The following is a 24,827-nucleotide window of genomic DNA, read 5'->3' as shown; positions in this document are numbered from 1 at the left end:
CGGAGCAGGTTACTTCATGCTTGATCTCAAAACATATTTCACTGCGTATTCAGAATTCTCATTTAATTGCAATGATGGCAATAATGAGGCTACTTTTGATCAAGAATGTGAATACGGATCTAAGAAAACGAATCCACTCAAAATGATGGCGCAAAATAAATATACATTCCATGATCTGACCCAATTATTTCGTCCCCACGAAACTGGACACACGGCGGCTACAGTCATACGTGAACACAATGAATTTCGCAAGCACCAGGAACGCGAACAAATCGTGAAAAAACGGCGGCCTAAGTACACAACAGCATAAAGCGTATAGGGCTTGGAGCACAAGGTCCACAATGCTGGATAATAACCTCGCTGAGCACTGCGGGAGGTAACCAATTAATACTTGGTGAAGGGGAAGTAAAACAGTATGGCTAAACACACAATAAAACTACACGAAATCAAATAATTGTGTTTGATATTCAAGTATATTCGATGCCGTTGTATGACCTACATGGAATAACCGCTCATTGTGCTTTCCAAAAACACTTTTTTAAAGGCGGCTCCGCCCGTAGTTGAACGGAGCAGTGCGCTGGGAGGAGCTGCAAGATAATGATTATTCATGTTGCTAAGACAGGGAAGAACTCTAGTACGTGGTCCTCTTGGTGATCCGAAGTTCCTACTAACTTCCATAATAATGCGGCGCGCAACATGAGTAGAATACAGGACGCACAGGGAGTTGTCCTAACCGGGTATATCAGCAACAGTGAAGCTTTACCAACGCCGTGTATAAATTGTAACGATAATGCCGAAGCGTCAGCGACGAGGTGAGACACTTGCTTTCAAGCACAGGCTACTGTATTATGCGCCTTTCATTATCAACCGCGGTTGTAGTTTAAAGTGCAAAGGTCCGTGTTCTCCTTGCCTCGAGCAGAAAACAATGACGGTGGGCTACAGACTTATTTACTGTATAGCTTCTGTTATTGTTCTTAGTTTACTGATAGGCTACTGGCCTTAAGCTGAATGGTTGTCATGGAAAAAGTAGGCTGCAACTTGATAATAGGAATTTAGTTGCCCAATAATATTCTGTTTTTTTTTCTAGGAATTGCTATTTAACGTCAAACTGTGACTGGGGCATTAAATGTAGTTGGATACTGATTTCATATAACATCGCTGCAACACAACAATAGGCCTATGTTATTTAGTACAAGAAATAAATGCACGGAACTGTCCCTGTTCCCAGGATAGGAAAGAGTGTTTCTTTCACCAAGATTTTGAATATCTGTCTATTAAAATAACATTTGCATCCGCGCCGCCTGTTTGCCCGAGCAGGCATAAATAGTTAGGTAGACTGCATAACCACAAAGTAAAACAAAAACAACAAGACAAAAAAACGTATCTGGAAGCTCCATGCTAACTTTGTGTGCCTTAAAAAGGAGCAGTGTTGCACTGTTTTTGAAATTGGATGCTGATTTGTCCTGCCCACAGTTGCCTGCCGCCATCTGTGATATGAAAGGGTGTTGTGCAGGCTGGGGATTCCAGGGTTGAGTACAGGTGTCGGCGTTCACCAGGTGTGTCTGGAAGAACTCCCCAGTGTCCAGGCGAAGTTGGGCAACTTCTGCCCGGGATGTTTTGGCTACACTGTGCAAGGGTCTGTTGTTTTATTTATGCATGGTGTGGCGATTAATTGCTCATTTTTCCCCTCTGCATAAATACTACAATTAGTATTACTAATGCCAACCTCAAGACAGTGGCCTTTTCACGTAGGGTGTGCTTCTTATTTTAGAGGATATCGGATAAGGAGCATCTGGCACATTGAGATATACCTGTATTGCTGGATTTACACTGTGTATTCAGGTATTCAGGTTCCCTACGGTGACAGTAACGGTATATGGTCGCTTTAGGATGTGTTTAATTGTGCTGTAAAGATGCATTCGCTTGAAACTTACAACAGGAGTGCTGACAGCATCTGTAGTGGGACCTGCAATTTGTATTGGTATCAGTGATTCAGTGTACATTTTTGGTCCATCCTAAGCATTGTAGTGGTAATTTAAAACCCGGTTAGCTACAGGACTTATAAATCTAGTATAAATAGTATATAGTATAGTATAATAGTAAATAGTATAGTATAAATCTCTTCTTTAATTCAGAAGCTATAGGCTAATCAAAATCAGTGCTTAGATGTTTCCTTCTGTGGTAGATTTCATTTAATTTCTCAGTTCATCTGCCGTGAACAAACTTTTATGTTGTCTCCATTGAAAACATTTTTACAGCATTTATTCAATATCAGTTAGACAAGCACCGTTATTATGTTTCCCAATCAATATTGCAAGACCTCTTTTGTGAACCTCCAAGAGAACAGTACAGCCCCAGGATAGTTCCAATGCATCTTGCTTTGCTGCCTGTTTCGCCCTTAAAATTTGCATCGTTTTCTGGGAAATGATGTGTAATGAGGTGCATACCCTAAGCCTGCTGTAAATAAAACATATTGACCCAGACCACGGACCTCACAATGTCTCCAACAGTGTAAACACGTGGTGTAAACACCTTGCGTCCGCGCTGCACTGAAGTAATATTTGTGAACATACAGTAGTATTCTGATTGCTGTGTGTAATTTTATTACTTTTCCATTGACTGAACATTTTTTTAAACGTTACACGATGCGTGTATTGGAAATTGCCGTTCCATTGTAAATATTGTTTTAGGGTTTCCCTGGTGTCCCTAGTTTAAAATAAACCTATTCATACTGTGTTTGCATAATTTATTTGAGTTAGTATTAAAATCCTTCCTGAAGCTTAATGGTAAACTTGACTGAGGTCTTGGAAAAATTCATGAGAATATGAAGATTCTGCATTTTGTGTTCCTCGTCGCTGTTGCAAACGGAGGCTAATCTGTCCTAAACCTTTAGCTGGGGTACCTTGCCCTGTCTGACCTGGTCCTCACCCAGGTGAACGGCATCAGATCAGGTGACATTCGCAGGCCCTAGACAACGGGACCCCGTCCCCACGCCTGTCTCAGCCTGCTCTGGAATGTCCGTCACGAGTCATGCGGGCTCATCATCTTTTCCGCGGCGCTATCCGTTACCCTTGCCAAGCCTGCACATGTCCCAGACAGACATTTTGGTGTTTTTGACTGACTTTTTTTGAAATCCAAGCTAAAAGTTGTCCAGATGTGGAATTAGAACGCTTTGAAGTTATTTCAAAACAACTGCATGCTACTAGTGCATGATTTAATATGACTGGTGTGCATGTCAGTAGAAACTGTGGGGTGTACCATAAGTTCTTCTTGCATGTTTATCTCACTGCCCACCTCACTTTCGCAATCCAGTTAAGTAGCCACTGCATTAGTGGAAATTCAGGCAGTGCTTAGTAAGTGCAGTATGCCCTGTACTTGATCCTCAGTTGGGGGAAGGTTTCTATTATTGAAATTGTTAAAAAAAAAAAAACCTTTGAGTGTGGGAAAAACTGGAAATTTATTCCCTGGTCCCCCCTTAAATGGCAGTCGAGCCCCCAGGGAAGTGGTCAGACCCACGGAAGGACTATCAAACCAGACTTCTGGTTGCTGTGGATCTGATTGAGTCGCGCAATTTCCTCTCCCCTTCTGCTTTCGCCCACAACTTCATAGCGCCTTGCAAAGCTTTCTCTTCCCAGTTTTTTTTTTGTCACTTTATCAAGGCGATGGCTTTCATGGGGGGTGGGGGGGGGGTACGGTGTCTGTATTTGGGGCACAGTGACGGCGGCCCTGGTTCGACCACTCTGACCGGTTGCCCCCGAGGGTTTTGTTACCCGTGCTCAATGCATGTGGCACTGGTTGCCGTATGTAAGGGACTGTATTGCGTTTCACCGCGTTTGAATAGGCAAATTTAGCCGGCACAATACCGGGCTACAGGTAAGTGCCTGCTTCCCTTTTTGTCTCGGTGTGCCAGCCGTCCGTCAGACCACGAGATGGCTGACCTTTAATATGCGAATGGGGCCCTCTGTGAAACAACATTTGTGTTGTGTAGATTAAAGGCCTACTTGACTTTCCCTGTCCGCTATTAGAGCCACTATCCAACGAGGCAGAATTTTGGTTTTGCTTTTGTTGGGCCAGAGACGAAGGGAAGCGATGTCCGCCTTTCAGTCTGTGGATTGTGTGTTTCTTACTCTGTTAAATGGTTTGTTGTTCATATGTTTCACCTGTTAGCAAATCTGCTAGTAACTTATTTAATTTGCCTGTTTCAAAGTTATAAATGCCCTCAGAAATGTTTTAGATAATATTATGAGCACATTACCAGGACAGAAGATGTTTTGTCCTAAAAACACAACTCCCTTTATCATTTAGTCTGGAGATATGAAGAAGGATATGAATCAGTATTGTTGGTTTTGAATGATACATTCCATTCCATTTTATTTTAGTACTGTTCATATCTTCAACAGGTGATTGTCACGTGACCAAAACGTGACCGAACAATGACAAAATTTTCGTAGCTGTGGGCTATTGGGTGTGTCCACTGAATGGCGTAGCTTCTTGTGCAGTAATATTCCCCAGGAGCTGGGATTGGTTCCTGGCAGTGGCCGTGGCCAGCTGCCCCTCGTAGGGCCACATAATTAGCCACGGCATCATCTGGGGAGGGACGGTTTGGGTTGTCAAGGTGTTCCCCACCTCGCTGCACAAATAGCCAATCAAAGTCAGTCGTTGTTTCGGCACCAGCTGCGTAAGTGCAGGCTTCCCGCACAAGGACTGCGCAGCTCAGCTGGCGGACTGTGAATGGGAAAGAACTGTGTGTGTTTCGTACGCTTCTCTCTGTATGCGCCAGACCAAGAGCATTGATAGGATGGGTCTATGGGCCAATCAAATTCATAGTAGCTTTTAGTGAAATTTTACTGTTTGCTAACAGAGAAGTTGAATTGTGCAAATGATAATGCTATTGTCATGTACTTCCAATTTACTATGTAGGCAATACACCTGTGTGCGTGCATGTGCATGCAAGTGCATGCACTTTTGCAAATGCTTGTGGAGTGCTTTAATTCAGGTCATATATCTCCTTTAATTCATCATTTAAAATGCCATTTGGATGTAACGTACATGAGTTACGATACGTCCCAAACCTCTAAGCTGAACAGTTCTTCTTTATCCTGTGCTAAAAATGCCAGCTGTTACTGACACCCTCCGCGTTTCCTGTGGCCCGGTGCTAAGAATGGTTTCGTTTTACACTCTCCGCGGCCTTCAGACAACGCTCACTAGGTGCTTTGTTTTAGCTTGAGTTTAGCGCTGTTTAGTAGCCGCCACGGCTGTGGCGAGAAGTCTAATTACAGCACGGTCTCGCAAAAGAGCACCAAAACACCTTCCGTTCGCTTCAGCCAATGGCTAGCCAGCCGAATGAAAACCGTACAGCCTTTAAACAGGTTTGGTTTGTCACGCTGTGCGGTTTTGGGCTCAGGTGCGCACTGCAGTTGACCGTGGAACGTTCGCTATGCCATTGAGGGTGGGCGAATTTGCTTCTTACAAAAAGGCAGAGGTACGTTTTTTCTCCTTCAGCCGCTGCCTGACCTGGATTGACCGAGCCTCGTTTGAAGTGCGTAAGCAGCAGTAATTTGGTAGCTGGGAGCTGCTGAGGTTTCAGGATTTATTTTTGCCTCATTCAGACCTCTGTGCAAGGGAGGGGGGGTGGGGGGGGGGGGGGGGGGGGGGGGGGGGTAGTGGAAATGGAAATGCCGTGGCTTTCTGAAACCCGCGGAGGAGGCCCGGCTGACCGCTACACGTGTAGGCTCTGCCTCAACCGCTTGCTGCCGCGAATCCTCCAATGGCGTCTTCTTTTTAAACAGCACTGTTTTTTTCTTTTTTAACTTAACATATTGTTGCCAATTTTCAGCAGGGTGACCATAAGCTGTATGCCTCTGTGTGCACGTGTTGACCAGGCCAGAGTAAGAGGGAATTCATGTGTTAGTGCGACAGTTCATTCTCTCTCTTCCTCTCCAAGACATTTCCTGAAAAGTAATTCTGGAATTACAGTTACAAAAACACATTATTTTACCGGTGTCTCGTCCACCACTAATGCATCACTGTAAGTGTTATTGGGATCTTGGGATCTTGGTGACCTCATTAACGTGGAGCCTCTTCATTCATCATGTTGGTGCTAAAGGGTGGACTCATAAACATCAATATTACCAGAGCCTTTGCAGCCTTCTCTGTCTGCAGGATCTGGACTGTAATTACAGTGGACTTGATAATGAGAATAATATTTAGTCTCAGAAAAAAACACACCCTCCTTTCCACAAGGATGTTAAAGGAGGGAATAACACGATAAATCTATTTTGAATGAAATCTCAGGTAAAACCGCAAATTATGGTAATGAAGCAGCGTCATCGTTGTTGTGCCATCCTGAATCCTGTTTGATATCTCGCCCTTCCACGCAGTCGCAGGACAGGCCTCTACAGCGTCCAGGGCCGCCCCAAAAATGCCTCGGCGAAGCCCCCCTACAACCGCTGGAACTCCCAGGACTCCCTGGATGAGCTGTCCATGGACGACTACTGGATGGAGGTGGAGAACATCCACCAGAGCGGGGTGCAGTGCAGCGACCCTGAGCAGCAGGAGGAGGTTCAGCTGAAGGTTGCGGATGGTACGGCCCTGTCAGATGTGCTGGGACCTATCTACTAGATGTGTTGGGGCCTACTACATGTATTGGGGTCAGACCTGGGTCAAATACGTATTTGTTTTGGATTCAAATACTTTTCTAAGATTTACTGACCTTGTCTGGTGTATTGGAACCAAAGAAATACTCTCTAAAAGTGTAAACCCTGCCTTCGGGTCATATTGGCGGGCTCAATTACACCAGGCAAGCTCAATAGAGCACAGAAAAATATTTGAATCCAAAACAAATACGTATTTGACCCAGGTCTGATTGGGGTATACTTGATGTACTTGGATTTACTGGGTATACGAGGCGCAGTGGGTGTACTGGTGTCTGCTGGAGGCTTGGGTAATCTCCTTGGTAAAGGAAATGGTGATGGGATTGAGGGCATGAATAGCAGGCATACTGCTTGCGGGACAATGGTTTGGGCTAATTATCACAAGGCAATCTACTGTACGTAGTGTTTTGCTGAATCGAATGTTAAATGTTAAAAGACAATAGCCATTCCTTAATCCATGCTCTAAGGTCAGGAAACCCTATAAATAGCCTTGCAGATGTGAATGGTCCGTAAAATAAACACATTGTTGTATTTCAGTTCCTCTGCATAGGAACTTCCTTTGTGGTCCTCCGTCATCCTGAACAAGTATACACACGCTTCTTTTATAAGCAACTACAAGCCTTCTCTGGATTGTCTTTCTGGTGGTCTGTCGATCTGGGTTGTCTGTCTGTCTGCGCTCGTGTCTGAACGGGACGTGTATTCAATCTTGGCCTGTGTGCGCGCGACACCCACGCCCACTTCTGCCTGTGGGTTCATGACATCTGCACCAACCCGTTTTTAAGACTGTGTACTTATGTCAGTCTGTGACACCTGTGTCTCTAGTACCCCATGTTTGTCTCCTTTGCAGTAGCTCCTGTGTGTAAGCCTGCGTACCCTGACAAAAATAAGTCTTAACAAGTATTTTAGTGTTACATTGCTTTTCTGCAAAATGCGTAAGAAAAAGATTGCTAACAAGGCGAGACAGTTTGACTCATTTCAAGATTCGCCAATGGGATATGACAGTTTTACTTAACAAGCAAAAAGTAACTTAACACAAGCTATTATTTTCCAAATGAGAGAGAAAAAAAAGATTTTAAGTCTCATTACAAGACCAAAATACTGAAGACAGACCTTTTTATTTCTTTGTGTGCTTCTATCTGTCTGTCTGTCTGTCTGTAATGGTCGTTCTCCCCCTGCCCGTTCTCAGAGGGGGAGCAGGAGGAGGCGTGGCTGACGGAGGCGGGGCTGGCCACCCTCTTCGACGAGTCGGCATCGGACCCCGAGGACAGCATGGTGCTCCTGTCCACCCTGACGCGCACACAGGCGGCGGCCGTGGAGAGGAGGGTGGAGACCCTGCGTCAGACCCTGAGGAAGAAGAACAAGCAGTACCACGTGCCCGACGTGCGGGACATCTTTAAGCCCCCGGGCCCACAGGGGGCGACGGTGAGCACACGCTCCAGCGTTCTAATCACACCCATCTCAGAAGAGAAGGTGTGCATTCACTAGCTTGGGAGTACTACTTGAGAGTATTAACAGTGTAGAGGTACAGATTTCCTTTTAATGGACAGTTTAGTGGAAGGTAATGGTTTACCACTAGTTAGGTAAGTTTTACTAATGCTGAATTCTTCTAGAATAGGGATGATTAATGAGGTATGCCCTGGAAGAACTTGATAACTGACATTTTATATTTTATTAAGGCGACTTCATTATGTTATCATAGAACACGTGCATAGAAGCATCATCTCTCAGTAGTTGTTTTTACAAACTTAATGACCGTTTAAGTCTGAAATTATAATAACCGTCATCTTCCATTAGATTCTTCAGCCACATTAAAAATATTTTTAAAATACCATGCAGTACTTCGATAATAGCTTTGCTATTGCTTCACTTTGATAAAACCGCATATAGCTTTTTGTGGCTTTGATGAGATACGCGCGCAACATGTTGAGTGTTTTATATGGGAAACTTAGTTTCTGCCATTTTCTATTTCAGCTTGAGGAGGCCGTGCCTGAACAGGGAAGTGAAAACGGGAAAGGGGATGTTGCCTCAGCTGGTATGTGTGACAGATCTGTGCTTGCCCTAAACCTGTAGGGGTTCACCAGCATGGAAGCCTTTCCCCCAGAACAACGCTCGATTAACCACTGTCCAACTGCAGCCTCGGCTTGTTTATCTTTGTTGTCCGACAGAGAGCCTGTTGTGTGCTGTCAGCGATTCATTACCTCAGATGGCTTGCGTTGTCTTTTTCGGCTGTTCGTTTGAAACAAAGATCTTAGCCCTACTTGAAATTCTTTCGAAAACAGGCCGAGGCTTGCTTATCACATTGTTTATCTTAGTTGTCTCTGTAAGATTTTTATATCAGTTTATGAACTCCTTTAAAAGTCAACAGTTTATTCCATCTGATGCCTTAAATATACACTGCTCTTATGTTGTGTGTTGTGGCATTCCTTTACAAAGGTAAACAAATCTTTCCTTCACAGTATTTTTCTTGTTGCTCGGTTCCTGGTCTTCCTTTAAGAACAGGAGCATTTTGAGCATTTCTGAGTTCGGTATTGACCGTATGTCTGAGAGGGCGGTTCTGAACTTCAGCGTCCGTCTCAAAAGGTGGATCTCGGCGCTCACTCGCGCACAGGAAGCAGTTCTGCCGCTCAGGCGAACGCCGACCTTTGCACAGCGACCGCGAAAGAATCCCCCTTCCCTTTTGTCCATTCACGGCCTCTGCTTTGCTCGTTAAAGGGTAAGCCAAGCCAGCCGGGCGCCGTGACCGCCGCACCGCGCACCGAGCCTGATTCACGGCCCTCTCTGTGTCAGCCGTCAGACGAGACGCGCGGCACAAAGACTCTGGGAACGGGGGCGGCGTCCCCATGGAGAAAGCACGGCGCGGTCCCACAGCGAGCCAGGCTGTTCCCCCCCCCCGTATACTTTACAGCACTGCTCGTATTGCTAATAGCCTTTGCATGAGGTAACCAGTCGATCCCGCCGCCACTGGACGCACCATCGAATGAACTACTGTAGCAGCCACGCCGGGAATTTCCCTAGTGAGCTTGTTGTAATCTAGTCGGGGTGTGAATCCTGTTGCCCAGGTTAAGTTCGCACAAAAAGCAGCTCTCTGTGTTTGGTCACCTAATCTTCCTTATCTGATCGGCTAAACAACCCCAATGTGATTTGCAGCGATTACCCAGGGACGTGAAAGAGAATTCTCACTTGCCCTACCTGGATAAAATGGAACCAATGAACAAAATGAACTTTTATCTTGTGTGTGTGTTTTCTCTCTCTCTCTCTCTCTGCAGGTAAGGAGAGCAGTGTCTGTAAGAATGGGGAGGGTCCGGCGGACCGGGGCGTGGCAGAACTGGACACGGCCCTCAACCTGGATGTCTCCTTTTCTGAGCAGGCCCTCAGCAGCAGGGAGGGGTCAAAGGGCACTGAGGCCCAGGGCGATGCGGATGACAAGTTGCCGGTGAGTGCCATTAAACATTAACGCGGGCACAGATTTGCAGGCCCTGTCATTCAGTGCAAAGTTTACCCGCGACGTAGGAGGCAGAATTAAAACAGGAAGTGAAACTATGCGCGGTGATTGGCTGCTGTTCTGCACTTTAAAGGAATAAAGTGTAAAGGAATGCGAGATGATTTTGCCCTTTGGCAGGTGAAGCAATGGCTTCAGATTTTCACCTGATTATGCGTTATTGAAGTAATTCAATTGTGATTGCATTTCGACTGAAAGCGACTCATAAGGAGTTTATGTATGAACAGATAATGTTGGATATGGAAATAAGAAGGCCAATCTGTCGTTTTGTATTATTATTTGAACACTGAATATATTAAGTGGAAAAAATAGAAAAATAACGTAATCTTAAAATTTGTTGAGCGCATTTTCAGTGTAAAAATACTGCCTTCTTTGGTGTGGATCAATGATTTATTAGACTCTCTAATGTTTTGAGTGACATCTGGTTGTGACATGCAGAAATACAGGCTTCATGTGAGCGTTGACTCCTGAGTATTTGCACACCTTCAAATTTTACTGTCATCGTCCTTTCCTTCTTCTGCTATTTCACAGAATTTTAAACTGCTGAGAGACAAAACTGGAACGACCAAGGTGTGGGATCTGTCCCCCCAGGACATGAAGATGGTCCGTCGGCTGGTTCTGATCGAAATGACGGCGCTGTTCGACACCGCGGGGGTCGACCTCAAGACTCACAAGGCGGTCAAACTCAAAGTAAAAGGTGAGGGGGGGGGGGGGGGGGGGTTGCAGATTTCACATAAGTAAGCTAGCAAGGCTTGATGTTTAACCACGATCTTTGAGACGGCACTCATGAAATGAATCTGTGTTCTGGTAGAATATGGCCTGTTTGGAGTTCCTCTGCCCAATCTATTGGAGCAAGACCAGAGGAGAATGCCCGGGGCCAAAGTGCCACTAATACTACAAAGGGTGAGAACCAAAACATTTTATAAAGTAATGTTCATATTAATATTCAATACTATAATTAATTTGCTTTGTTTTTGGCCTTTTGTTTGTATGTAATTCTTTGAGTAAAAACCACAATAAAATCCACGGACTGTGATTTTTTTTGGAGGAAGTGGAAAGAAATGCAGGTAGAATGCAGATGTGGAAGTGAGAATTTTTGTCATTTGCTCTCCACAGCTGATTTGTCACATAGAGGAGGAAGGCCTCCACACAGAGGGCCTCCTACGGATACCCGGAGCGGCCACAAGAGTGAAAGTCAGTCTGTGTTGCAAGCTTAGAAAAAAAGTCATTTGGGTTCAGTGCCCCACTGGGTGCTGAGTGGAATGGCTTGTGTGGTGCTGTCATTGTCATTTTCTTATAAGATGACTACATGTTGAACTTGTGTCTGCATATGGTAATAATGAAAGTCGCAGGGGAGTTGGGCAGTGGCAGTGGGTAACGTCTCTGTTGGTATGTGCTGTGCCAGGCGGTGTGCCAGGAGCTGGAGGCGAGGTTCTACGAGGGAACCTTCCCCTGGGAGAGCCTGAAGCAGCATGATGCTGCCAGTGTGCTCAAACTGTTTATCAGAGAGCTGCCACACCCGCTTCTGACTGTGGAGTACCTGAGCGCCTTTATCGCTGTGCTTAGTGAGTTTTTGTGCACAAACGCCGCACATACACCGAACTAACGCACATACACCATACCCATGCACATACACCATACCAGCACACATACGCTGCACCAACACACATACACCATATAAACCTAAATATACTGAAGCCACCCCATACACAACATCCCACATATACCCCCATATGCACCACATACTCTCACACATACGTACCATGAAGACGCTCAACGCACCCTAAATATGCACATGCACATTTTTTAAACACTTAACACACCTTTAGCACACACACTCACATACACACGCACACACATGCACGCTAATGACCCTAATGGCACACCCTCTCTGAACACATATTCTCTACACACACAAATATCTCCACACACACACACACACACACACACATGCAGTCTAAATATTCTGAACATACCTTCAGTCTAAATATACTGAACATACCTGCTGAACACACATACATACCTTAAAAATGCTCAACACACCCTTAACATACACATGCACATATTTTAAACACTAAACACTAAGCACACCTTCAGCACGCACACACACACGCACACACACATTCTTACACAATGGACTTTGACAACAAATATTACAATCTTAGGCTTTGTTCAGTGTTTTCTTATCTGAAAATCTGCTGCTTTTTCTCTCTCATTTGCTTTCTCTCTCTCTCTCTCTCTCTCTTCCCCCCACACAAACACACACACAAACATTTAATTGTTTTTTGGTGGATTATGACACAATAATGCACATCTTGACTGCAGTGTGAAGCATGTTTGATGCAGTAATTGTGGTCGGTCTTTCAGAGCTGCCCAACAAGAAACAGCAGCTACAGGCGCTGAACCTGCTAGTCCTCCTGCTGCCAGAGTCCAGCCGTGACACGCTCAAGGTAGTCATGATGTCATAAATAAAGTTTACACTGGGACACATCAGTCCATGCAAATGGAAGAAGCCGCTTCTCCATAAAATTCATGAATTAGTGGTTGAACACTTACTAGAAAGCCCTTCAGTATATAGGATGTTTGTCCATAACATTCATTGTGACTCAGAGGCTCAACGCTGCACCACGAGACCCTTTAGTCATCACTGAAGTTATTTGTAAAGAGGCCTTTTGTGCCAATTGTCGTGTTTCAGGCTCTGATGGAGTTCTTCCAGAGGGTGATTGACCACAAGGAACAGAACAAGATGACTCTGAACAACGTCGCCGTGGTGATGGCTCCCAACATATTCATGTTCAAGGGTTTTCGTAGCAAGATTAGCGAGCAGCAGGAGTTTGCCATGGCGACGGAGACGGCTAACATCGTCCGCCTACTCATCCGATACCAGAACCTGCTCTGGACGGTACGCCAAGAGGCCACTGCTATACCATCCTCAATTATGTTTCATTGAAACAACAAGCAATTTCAGTAACTTGCTTAGATTGTTTGGTTTCCATGGCACCCTCCTTCAAGCCTGTTGTGGACGTTTGATTTCAGATCCCTAAATTTATCATGAACCAAGTAAGGAAGCAGAACATGGAGAACCAGAAGAAGAGCCGCGACCGAGCGGTGAGGAAGCTTCTGAAGAAGATGGCTTACGACCGCGAGAAGTCTGAGAAACACGAGAAGAATGCGGCCGAGGTGAGAGTCGACACTGCAGCAGCACACCACGGCGGCCAATTGCGCCGTTCTGCCGCGCTGCCGGGCAACAAGGCACTAAACAGCATACAGAAATGAATAGAAACGTTTTAATGAATAAATGACTCAAATCACACAGCATTGCTTTACACGATTATTTCTGGAAGACACGATGGTCCCCCTGTGACATCTAGTGGACATGGGAGGTATTGCATTTTTTCAGTTTTATTGTTTGAAAAATTACATAATAGAGGAATATGAAGGAATTACATAATAGACATATTCTAATTGCAAATTGCAAACAAGGATTAAATTGACAAGGGATAGAAGAGCAACAAACCCTCTTTCATCCCGGCGGATGAAATGAAAGTGTAATGTAATTCCTGTTTGTGAGAGGTGTTTGTTTTTGCTGATGAGCAGCGCTGTAGTATGACGGCGCTTGCGAGGCTGAACTGACGCGACGGTTGCTCTGTTTCGTTTCCCGGGCGCGCCGCGGTCGTCGTGTAGACGGACGTCACGCAGGGCTTCATCAGGGTGCAGGCCCCGCAGTTCTCCAAGGTCTCCATGGCGATCCAGCTGACCGAGGAGCTGCAGGCCTCCGACATCCTCGCGCGCTTCCTCAGTCAGGACAGGTGAGAGCCCGAGGCGGCGCTAATGGCCGCTCGCTACTGCGACGCGTGTCCTGGCGTGTCCTTAAACTTTCACCTTCCCAGGTGTTTGCGCTAGCCTGGGGACCCAGTTTTCAAATCCCCACAGTGGGTATGGTAGAGCTAGCTATATAGTAATGCCTTGTAATACCATAAGTAGTAAATTTAAGTTAATAAATCTCAGTTAATAGTAGCCCTAGCTCTAGCTTTGATTGAGTTTTATTTTATAAAAAGAGCAGCAAAAGGCCTTTTTTTTCCCCTTCCAGTGCATGAATGGGAATGCAGATGTTTATTACTGTGTGTCTGTACTGTGAGATTCAGCGCAGAATGTCCATTGACTGAGACTGTTGTGCTTCTCCTGCAGTGCCCCTTCTGTGAAGCGGGAGGAACTGTGCCTTTACGAAACAGGAGGCAACATCAGTAAGTACCGTTTAAGTCGACGCCCTGAAATTTCCCGTTGATCAGTACTGTTGGGTCAGGGCGCGAGTGCACTTCATTCTCTATCACACGGGGAGGGATCATGACCGTGGGCTGGGAAAAGGTGGCTGAGTGGAGACATTATTAATTGAGCAGCATGGTTCTTGTTCATTGCAGCTAGTCACATCTTTGTGTTGCGTGTTGTTTCAACAGCCTGTTAGCATAAGCGTAGCATGTGCTACTGTCAGCAATGTCTCTGATCTGGCAGCTAATGTAACTAATAAGAGTGTATACCATGGTGCGGTTTGTAGGTAGATGTGGAAAAATTAAGCTTTGTTAAGCCAATGGGGCAGAGCTGCCATGTCATCACATTGACTCACTGAATTGAACCAAACACTGTATTTTGCTGTGGAGGGAGAAATGCATTTATTTGTTCAGACAAGTCACTGAATGACATCTACATGGCTCCACCCATTATGAGGTTCATCAAACCTCACTCCACCACCGGTTGTTTGGAGTATAGCTCACAGATGGCTTATAGAGTGGCTCATTTTTCTTCTGTGTTCTTCCTTTGCGACAGAGGAGCGATGCTTGGACGAGGAGACGTACATGAAAGACCTCCTGGAGCTCAACCCCAGTGCAGAATGGGTGATAAAGTCAGTCCAGCATTAGAACCCGCGTCGGCTCCGGCACGACCGCCCTTCTTCCGCAGGGAGGGCGGTGGGTTATGGAGAGAAAAAAAGGGGAAATGTGAGCGCATTTTTAAACGCTGCGTCACAACAAACGCTTCATTGGGAAACACAGCTGACCTCTGGTCCTAATTATTACGACGGTCTTTGTGCCTTGGGGGAAAAAAATAAGTGAGCTGCGCTCACTAAAGGCCTGTGCTGGGCTGATTAAACCATGGCCTATGAGCATCCATTTTAAACCAGCATCAGGATGACAGCTGATTTTTCTCATTAGGCCCTTAGACTGTGAATCAGCTAAAGGGAAGATCCACTGTTCATGTCCTCCAGTCGTTTCTGTTAACCACTGCACCTCTCATTGGACCTCAGAAGCAATCTTAACAGTTGTTGAGGAGGTAAAGGATTCATTCTCCAGGGGTAAATGTGGACACAGCTGTCCTCTGTGATAGGAATGTAGAATGTTTTGGTGGGATTCAAGTTTAAAAGCCTCCAAGGGCTCTTCTTTGAATTTTTTTGTATGCGTTTGAAACTTTGAAAAATGGCAGTAAGTGTCTGGATATGGATCAATGTTTAGGTGTTTGCATATATCAAAAACACTCCAAGTTGAGCTTAGCATTTGAAGCCAATGAATAGCTGGGGGCGGGGGGGGGGGGACTTAATTTTCACAGAGAAGTTTGGATACCAGTATACTTGGGGTTTCACCCACAGCCACCTCTAAAATAATATAATCAAATAGCTCCACGATGGGGCAAAATAACATAATGAACACAAACAAAAACATTAGCTAAATAGTTTTAAAAAAACTGCAATTTTAGGATATTATTTCCTGCATAACCTTTCAGAGGTAGTTCAGTGGACCTCTAGTTAATACCACTATGAGAAATTCAACAAAAAGAAATTTTCTACTCTAGATGCCTAGACGTCTTGATGCCTTTAAGGGGGTTCAGTTGTGATTTGATTTGTAGAATGGAGAGCCGGAATGAAAGAAGAAAGCATGCTGCACCCTAGTGGTGCTTTGTAGTACAGCTGTGTCGTCACTGAAACAGGAAATACCTGTGTATGAGCCTAGTTGGCCTTGTCAGTCTGTACAGTAAGCACTGACTAAGCAACATTTAATAAACATTTAGAAGGTTTTAGGCTGTAGCGCTGGCAAATCTAATCCCACTGAAAACCATTATTTTACATAGACTATTAAACCTGTTAGAATTTGAGGATATTTTTCTATTTAGGTATTTTTCTATGTTGACATTTAAAAGCAATTAATGTCCACGCCCACCCTTATCCTGTTTTTACTGTTATTTTTTGTCAGGGTATTCACAAAATGACTACACAGTATGGCACTTAAATAATTCAGTGGTTTTTATGTTGGTTTATTCCATAACAACATTTTAAATATAAATAATACAGAAATAATCCATTTTCCCTTTTTAACCTGCTTAAAGGTTATAAGAACATTTCCTAAAGCGTCTTCACTACAGTAAGTAAATTAGCACCGTTGCTTATTGTATTGTGATACCTTTCTCAGTTCCACTGCCCTCGATACATTAGTATTCTCTGCCAAATGACATTCAACATTTAATGGGCTGTTATGCAAATGGCCTGTAAATGCACTCTCACTACATGTGTGTATTGGTTCAGTGGGGTTTGGCGGCACTCCAGTTTTTCAATAGCGATGCACTTTTCCATATTCATTTTCAGCTGCCATTTAAAAAAGAAAAAGAAAAAAGAAACCAAAAAAAACATTCCGGTAGTCAGACGTGGCTTGTCATTTCATCCACATGTTCAATCTGCCAAGAACGTGTGGAGGGGGGGAGGGAGTGTCACTTCAGAAGAAAATACAGTAAAATTTCCAGTGTTAATTCAACTCGTAGAGAGTACATATGAGTCCAGGAGAGACCATATGTACTCTGTAAGAGCCAATTTAACACTGAACATGTTACAGTGCAAAAATACAATCAAAGCTAGTCATTTCTGAGTTAAACCTGTGATTACTTATAATGGCTACTATTTACTGTAGCGTCAGTCTTAAATTGACCTTTTGTGAATGGTATAGTTTTAAACATGGATCTCCAGCAAATCCTAGTACCTTCCTAAGCTGGGATATTTTGAGAAATATGTGTGTTTAAAAAAGGGCAATAGAACACATACATTTACCTATGAGGTACTGGAGAAATGAAATGGAAAAAGTGTATTTGGGTCCAGCTCATTTCATGAATTGTCTGAAAGACAATTCAAGACAAGAACATGTCCTGCCTTCATTTTGTGCTGAATACTGTGAACATGAGTGTTGAAAGATGCCCCCTTTGTGTACTGAGCTCTTAAGAAATGACCACTAAACATTTTTTTTGTAAATAAACCTATGCTTATGCTGGCCTTGAGAGAGCAATGCCTTTTATTGCCAGAGTGCATGTTCTAAAATGTCTCATTTGTGGTTGTGGGTCAGTCGGAACAGAACAATAGAGGGCAGTACTTGGTGGACTCAATCACTGGTGCAAATTTAAGACTTTACATCCTGTGCAATCACATCAAGTATATACGTTGTACGCAGGGTGTGAAAGTAACGTCCACCACCAGCCAAATACCAGTGAAAGTAACACCCACCACCAGCCAGTGGGTGAAAAAAGTTCTTTTCATGCCCTGGTTGTACGAATGCACGGCCTTTTTTGAGCATTCTCTGTTTGCGTCGGCGTGCGGGTGCACGTCTCTCTACATGAGAAGTATGTGTTTCCTTTGATGGGAGCTCACTGTGGCCTCCAGGGCCTGTCTGTAGAGGCTGAAGGGGACCTGGACGCACGGAGAGGGGGAGAGCTGCCCAGACCTCACCAGGCCAGAGAGAGCGCCCACCATGGACTGAAGGAGGGTTAGGTCTGGGGAGGTGACACACACAAGCCTTCTGTAAAAATGCAGGGGATTGTGCAACAGGAACAGCCATGGCAATCTGTTAGGAGGTTATTCATTTTATATTCAGCATGACACCCAGTCAAATTTCAGTGACTGTAAATCAATGATTTTAATATCTCACAAACAGCCTTGTCTGTGTTCCGAGAACAAATGAGCTAATTCTATGTTTTTTAGCCCCCCCCCCCCCCCAAGTTATTCTACTGTACCTTCTCTGTTGTTTCTTTTCCATTGGGTCATCCAGAATCCCCGCAAGTTTATGTTTTTAAATATGAGGAATTTCTGTTCAAAAACACAACAAAGAATTATCACTTTTATGTTTTACGTAAACAAGAAATTTCATAAATCTTTCAGTACAAACCAGTAAAAACCAGTTTGTGTTTTAAAGTGATCCCTCACTCACAGCTGGAAGTGGAAGTGGTTTCTTTGCCATTCCTCCATATGTCACTAGTGTGGCCCCATTGCTGTACAGGGAAATACAGATCTGGTTTGCTCTAGTATACACAATCATAGCAGTGTCGAATTTGACATTCTGTTTAGTAATCCACATTGCTAGGAACAACATAATGAAGATTATGAAGCTCAAAGACAGCACTTAGACTCTAGATTATAGTATGTATAGTTCAGTAGTCCAGGAATAGAGCTAAAGAATAGTGTGCTCCCCCCACCCAACTCCCTCTCAAAAGAGGCTTCCTCAAAACCTACTCAAGGTGGGAGAGGAGAAGTCCAGCACTTTGTCCCCCAACACAGTTCAGGCCCAATTTTGGTTTCGGGACATCCTGAAACAAAATGATTTATAAAGGCATTTTACTGTGTGCTGAGACAATTTACATTGGAACATTGATACTATGTAGTTGCATAATGGAATAGTGTGCTTCGTTATAATTACAGTGTAGTGTGAATACTACACTGTAAATACTACTGCTTTTTCTATAATTATAAATACTGATTCAGGCCTTTCCTGTGTCTACTGTTTAAAAGCCAGTCCTTTTAAGAGGCGCTGTGATTAATAAACTCTCTCACTCCGCTTCTTGTATAGCCACTCCTCTCACTTTGAATATCTTCTCCATCTCTGAGCTCTGCAGATCCTCTTCTGTCACGACGTAATCAGCTCCCATTGACTTCAGCTCTTCAACCAACTCCCACCTGTTGGGTCTGAGGCGATGAATATTTATTATAAATATCTGCATACGTGCTGTGCATAAGACATGTTGATTAGTTATTTCGATGGAGGCTGCACATGGTGAAGACTGTGTGCGTGCACTGTACCTGTCTCTAATGATGTTGATGGTCTTTACGCCCATTGCTGCAGCAATCTGAATGACTGCTTGGCCCACTGCACTGTTGGCCCCATTTTGAATAACAGTGTTCCCTTTGGACCAAATAAATTCATAGTCAAGATTCCTGTATTCCACACCCATTTTAAACAACAGTGCCCCCTATGGGCAAAATTAATTCATGGTCCGATTGCTGTATTGTGCACCTATTTTGTATAACAGTGCCCCCTATCTGCAAAATTAATTCACAGTCAGATTCCTGTACTGTGTACTCAGCTGTGAAATCACATTCCTTGCCAGTGTACAGTTTTGTCAACATTTTCTTCCTTATGCAATGTATGCACCTCTGTAAATATACCACAATGATCAGCAACGTGCACTAAAACCAGACAGCTGATGCAATACACAGAATTGGACTGCAGCGCTAATGTAGGCAAATCTGGTTTTCAAAAGCCTGCTAGCACACAACATACCATAAACATTTAAGGCCTGATTTACTAAGACCTTTAGCGTGTGCAAAACCTTTTAGCACATGGAAAATCAATAACTTTTAACCAATGTTTGATCATGATATTTGTCTTGCACCAATCATTGGTTGTGTTACTAGTTTTGCGTGGGCTAAAAGGTTTTGCTCATTCTGAAGTTCTTTGTAAATCAGGTCCTTAATACAATGGCGTAGTAATACGACGCTCCTACAAGATCAAAGCAGCACTGGGAACATAATACCTGCTGGTCAGGTACTCGCTGTGAGGAAGTATATAATTTTGAATTGGCATCATTGGTTTGCTGCACGTCCAAAGAAAGGTGTCGTGGAGGAATGCTGGCACACACCTGGCCGCAGGTGCACAAAGTCCTGCAGCATCCTGTAGGCCGTGCATGGGTTTACACCGATGGTGGCGGCTCCCAGCAGCGAGATGTCCTTGGGCACCGTGATGAGGTCATCCGCGTCACACACCGCCTCCGTCCTCCACGTTCCTTCCGCACAAAGTAGCTTAAGTCACTTTGTCGTTAAAAAGTTGTTTACAGACTAATCCTATTAAGGCATTTTGTGACTGGCTTAGCTCATGCTGCTAGCAATATTTATGTTTTTGCAACATCTAAAAGGGCGGACCTGACATTTATATCTGATTGAACAAACAATGCTTTGTGCGAACAAAATGGCTTCCGCTGGGTGTTTAAAGCTAGGTGGGCTTCCTTACCAAAACCTGCATCCACAGGGATCACCCAGTCCCCAAGGCTCAACGAAGTGATTCCACTGCCAACTTCAACCACCTCACCAACTCCTTCATTTCCCCCAATAGCAGGGAACGGTGGGAGAATGGGATAGGTCCCTGCAGATTGACAAACAGGGACCCATTATTCCACCTGGCTTATATTTTGTTTTTGAACAATGCTGGCTATGTTCTTTCACAAATTGAAGCTTGACAGTTTTCCAGGGAATGCGTGGACACAGGATATATTTGATCACAGGCTTTTTTTTTTTTTGGGAGGATTCACAAAATCTCTTTTTTATGGAAGATGACTAATCTGCCTGTGGTGAAAGCTTTATTTAGACAGTTTGATTCACTGAAAATCCATTTAGCTGAATTCATCCTTTGTGTGGGTGGAAAATAGCAAGGGTCAAAGGTCACCTAAGGGAAGGATCTCTGACCTCTGATCCCTGAGTCAAGATTTACACCCAAAGAGGTACTGTACCTTGGACCATATTGATGTCAGCTGGGTTCACTGGTGCCGCAAGCATCTTCAGTCTGACACTGTTCTGGCCTACAGCAGGTAAGGGCAGTTCCTCCATTCTTGAGGGGAGAGAAATATTTACTTTACAATTCATGCATTCACATCTTATCTATTACTGTTAACTTAAGGAAAATCAGTAAAAATGATTTTAATACCGCACGGGCCTGGTATTGAACACCTTGGTAGAAATAGCTCAAATTCCTGCAGTCTGTGTTTTATGTCATTTGTTCACAGCAATGCTGAATATCACAATTAGCACAACGCAGTCATTGGAGATGAGGTAACAGCACACACTAGTGGCCAGTCAAGGGATACATCAGGCCAGGTTTGCAATACAATTGTGAAAAAGATATATAAATTAACACTAAATTAAAAATAGCAAAGATACATTTTTTTTTATTTTGTATGTTTTCGTAGAAGTCATTTCTTTTTTTTCTCACATTTTCCCATGTTTAGTTTGGCATTAGTCAAAATAAGTGATATATTGTACATATTTCCATTATTTTGAGAAATATATAACCACGTTTCCTTTAAAATTTAACCATATTAACAAAATGAATAACAGTAGATAGGGAACATTTAAAGAATGAATATCCCCCAACAGATTGTAATATAAACTCATTGTCTTTTAGCAATTATTAGAATAAACATTGAATATTCCTTGCTATTTTTCCTGCTGGGACTAATTGCTTTTCACGGATACATTCACCAGCAGGGTTGGAAGGCAATTATCTATTACATAAAAAATACAAATTGCTCTCCACCATTATTTTCTGTCGAAAATTAATTGCATATGCTATTGTAAAAGAAACAATGTTAAAATGAGAAACTAAAAAAATCTAATTCACAGGTCATTAATTCGCATTGCAAGTACTGATAAATCAATGATCTTTAAAAATAGCAAGCCTCTGAGAAATGGTACTAATTACCTGACCACATCAGAGTGTGCCCCATGCCATCTGTACACCAGTGCTGAGCAGGAGTGTGTCAGCCTCCGGGTCCAAGCAGAGCAGGGTCCCCATCCTCTGGGCTCCAGGACGCACGCTCGAACCTGGATCACACTGTTAAATGCCTTTCTCATGACTGCTCTGCAGACAGATGAATGTCTTTCACATTTCTGCTCCTGAAATATGGACTCACTTCCCCAAACCTGCCCACCATTGCAACACCTCATGGTGTGTATAAGCTGAGGAAGCAAAGTACTGTACTTTCCTCACTTTCATTACTGTGTTGCGATCATTGCCATGTCCAGGAATGCAGTATGGCCAGGCTGGTGGAACGAACCAGACAAGTCGCTAGGCTACTCCGTGGGGAGGGGGAGGCCTTGTTTTTGTGAGCGGCTTCTGTATATTGCATGTGTATGTCCAGCTTTTTTGAGGGTGGGTTTAAACCCACATTAAGTTTGCAAATAAAAACTTGAAGTGTGATATGACTGGTGATATATATAAAAAAAATATCTTACAAATCACTGTCTCACAAAATATGGCAGTACAGTGCTTTTTACAGTGAATCGGTAGTTGAAGGGTGGAGCAGTCGATCCACCGGAGAGGTGGATTGGTCTCAGCTGCGCCGGCTGGTGGAGAGAGCACACGCACCTGGGCTGCATTAGCTAATCAGCCCAGGTGCTTAAAGGTGTGCTGCTCTCCACAGTCTGGGGCAAAGGCTGGGAGCTAACACTGAGAGTGAGTGTCTTTATTTGAGTTTGGTTTCTTTCAGTTTTCAGAATTTCAGTTGTGTTTCTTTTAAAAAAGATGGGGAAAAGTGAACCCCTCTGAAAAGTCGGAGGAGCTGGTTGGCTGGAAAGCAGTCCAGCTACAGAGCCGCGAACTGAAATAGTTGTCGCTCTGTTTTACTTTCTTTTGTCTTTCTTATTTTAGCATGTTGATTTAGTTTATTGTTTTTGCCCGGAACCTATGAGGGGGAAGGGTGAAGATAGCGTTTATTTTATTTCATATATGTTTGGGTGCACTCTCTCTGCGACAGCCAATGGTGTTCCCTGGTACTGCTGCATCTCCCTCCCTGTGGTGTCACGCTTGGCATGTGACAGAGGGTTTGGCACAAGCATCATAATGCAAAAAAAAATCTGTCTTAAGTGAGTTGGTCTTGTAATGAGATTAAATATTTTTTTCCTCATGTGAAAATACTAGAAAGTTACTTTTTGCTTGTTAAGTGTTAGTCTTATCCCACTGGAAAATCTTGAGTCAGATGAGTCAAACTGTCTCACCACATTGGCAATCCTTTTATTTTGCAAGAACAGTGTTAGAACTGCAATTCTAAGTCTAAATATACAGACTGGTGACAAATTAAAGGAAAAACTTGAATAAATGAGTGGAGAAACATAACGAATCGGATGCTTCCACATAGGTGTACTGCACTATACAATTAAGCAATTAACATCCTATCATGCTCTGTGACGTATAAAAATGCTGAGTAGGCCCAGTTGACCTCAATTTTGTATCAAGATGGCAAGAGGAACAGAACTAAGTGTCTTTGAAAGAGGATTCATTATTGGGGCTTCAGTCACAAAGACTGCTCAACTGGCTTGTGTTTCAATAGGACTAAAGTGACATCTGCATTTAGATCTATGGCAGTGGTCTCAAACTTGTTGCCATGGAGGGGGGTGTGCAGGTTTTCATTCCAACCAATTACTGCTGCCTTAATTGAGTCCAATTACACATTCAGCCATATGCATTTAACTGCATTGAAGCACAGAATATAAGCACAGAATATAAGCAAGTTTTTATTTAGACAATGCAGGTCACCACAGACGTCGGGTCACCATTATGTGCAAAACTGCATCCCTAATTCAGCAAATAATTGAACTAATTATACAATCAAGATCTGAGGCTGGAATAAAAACCAGCATACACACGGCCTTCTATGGCACTGAGTTTGAGACCACTGATCTATGGGAAAGACATTAGTAAATAGGATCGTAAACTATGGTGGAAAGCGCACATTCGATGACCGTGACGCTCGTGCATTGATGTGATATGAAAGGAAAACCAGAAGTGTAACTCTTTTTCAGGTGACTGAGAATGCACCAGCAAGAACAGCCCGTCTACAACTGCATGGAGTGGGATGTTATAGTTGCGGTGCATAAACACCTCATTACAAAGACAAATGCACATTTGAGAGCTCAGTGGAGCAAAAACCATAGGCACTGCTCTACAGAGATGTGGGAAAAATAAGTGATATGGTCAGATGAGTCATCCCTGCCAAGAACCAGTGCTAGAATCTATGCTAAGGTGCACTGAATCTGTTCTGGCAGCTCGCCGTGACCCAACACCTTACTAAGACACTTCATGTTGGTTTTTCCTGTAATTTGTCAACTATCTGTATGTCTAAAATTGACCTATTTTAGTTTTTTGCAGTGCAGTTAGGCCCATGGCCAAAACATTGCAGGGTAAAGTTGTTATTACAGAACTATGTGTCTGAAAAGCACATCTTCAGTTTGGATTATTGCTCAGTTCCTCTGCACAGTGTAGCAGGTGGACATCTGCTACAAGTTGTCCTCCTGTAGGATTTCCTGTAGTAGCCCCGATGATTTCAGTCTGGGAAGTATTCACTGGCTTGTAGGAGAGCACAACAGAGCGGCATAGGAGAATTACTCAAGACGAAAATCTGGCAACTTCAAATTGAGAGGGCGAAAAGTTACAGAAACAGCTGCTGGTGAGAATGATGATGCTATTGGTTTTTTCTAGCGTCTGTGATCAACATGAATCGATCCTGAGACAACTGATGCACGTTCTCGTCTGAGCAGTCATTCGAACGTGACTGTGCACAGAACGCAGAAATTGTTTTCACCGTTTTTTCATGGAACATCTGCTGCAGCTGAC

General features: G+C 43.7%; 2 protein-coding genes across 2 annotated transcripts; one reads left to right on the top strand and one right to left on the bottom strand.

The window, feature by feature from the left end:
- Positions 1 to 595: 595 nt before the first annotated feature.
- arhgap18 (Rho GTPase activating protein 18) lies at positions 596 to 17,452 on the top strand. The gene is made up of 15 exons (XM_035423374.1): positions 596 to 812; positions 6,381 to 6,583; positions 7,840 to 8,075; positions 8,625 to 8,685; positions 9,920 to 10,086; positions 10,684 to 10,849; positions 10,964 to 11,055; positions 11,269 to 11,346; positions 11,558 to 11,717; positions 12,520 to 12,602; positions 12,848 to 13,054; positions 13,189 to 13,332; positions 13,837 to 13,961; positions 14,341 to 14,396; positions 14,974 to 17,452. Exons 1-15 carry the CDS (start codon positions 697 to 699, stop codon positions 15,063 to 15,065), a joined length of 1,986 nt encoding a protein of 661 aa, XP_035279265.1. The 5' UTR covers positions 596 to 696; the 3' UTR covers positions 15,066 to 17,452.
- On the bottom strand, positions 16,429 to 22,108 carry LOC118230390 (enoyl-[acyl-carrier-protein] reductase, mitochondrial). The gene is made up of 10 exons (XM_035423375.1): positions 21,918 to 22,108; positions 20,950 to 21,047; positions 20,454 to 20,585; positions 20,086 to 20,229; positions 19,247 to 19,349; positions 19,030 to 19,132; positions 18,683 to 18,756; positions 18,381 to 18,441; positions 18,187 to 18,259; positions 16,429 to 17,946 (listed from the first exon to the last, which is right to left on the bottom strand). The coding sequence occupies exons 1-10, from the start codon at positions 22,067 to 22,069 to the stop codon at positions 17,786 to 17,788; spliced, it is 1,101 nt and encodes a 366-aa protein (XP_035279266.1). The 5' UTR covers positions 22,070 to 22,108; the 3' UTR covers positions 16,429 to 17,785.
- Positions 22,109 to 24,827: the final 2,719 nt, after the last annotated feature.

This window comes from Anguilla anguilla, chromosome 6, assembly GCF_013347855.1.
Source record: "Anguilla anguilla isolate fAngAng1 chromosome 6, fAngAng1.pri, whole genome shotgun sequence".
In the NCBI taxonomy this organism is placed as follows: domain Eukaryota; kingdom Metazoa; phylum Chordata; class Actinopteri; order Anguilliformes; family Anguillidae; genus Anguilla; species Anguilla anguilla.
The sequence above is the reverse complement of the archived record's forward strand: the minus strand, read 5'-3'. Positions and strand labels throughout refer to the sequence as shown.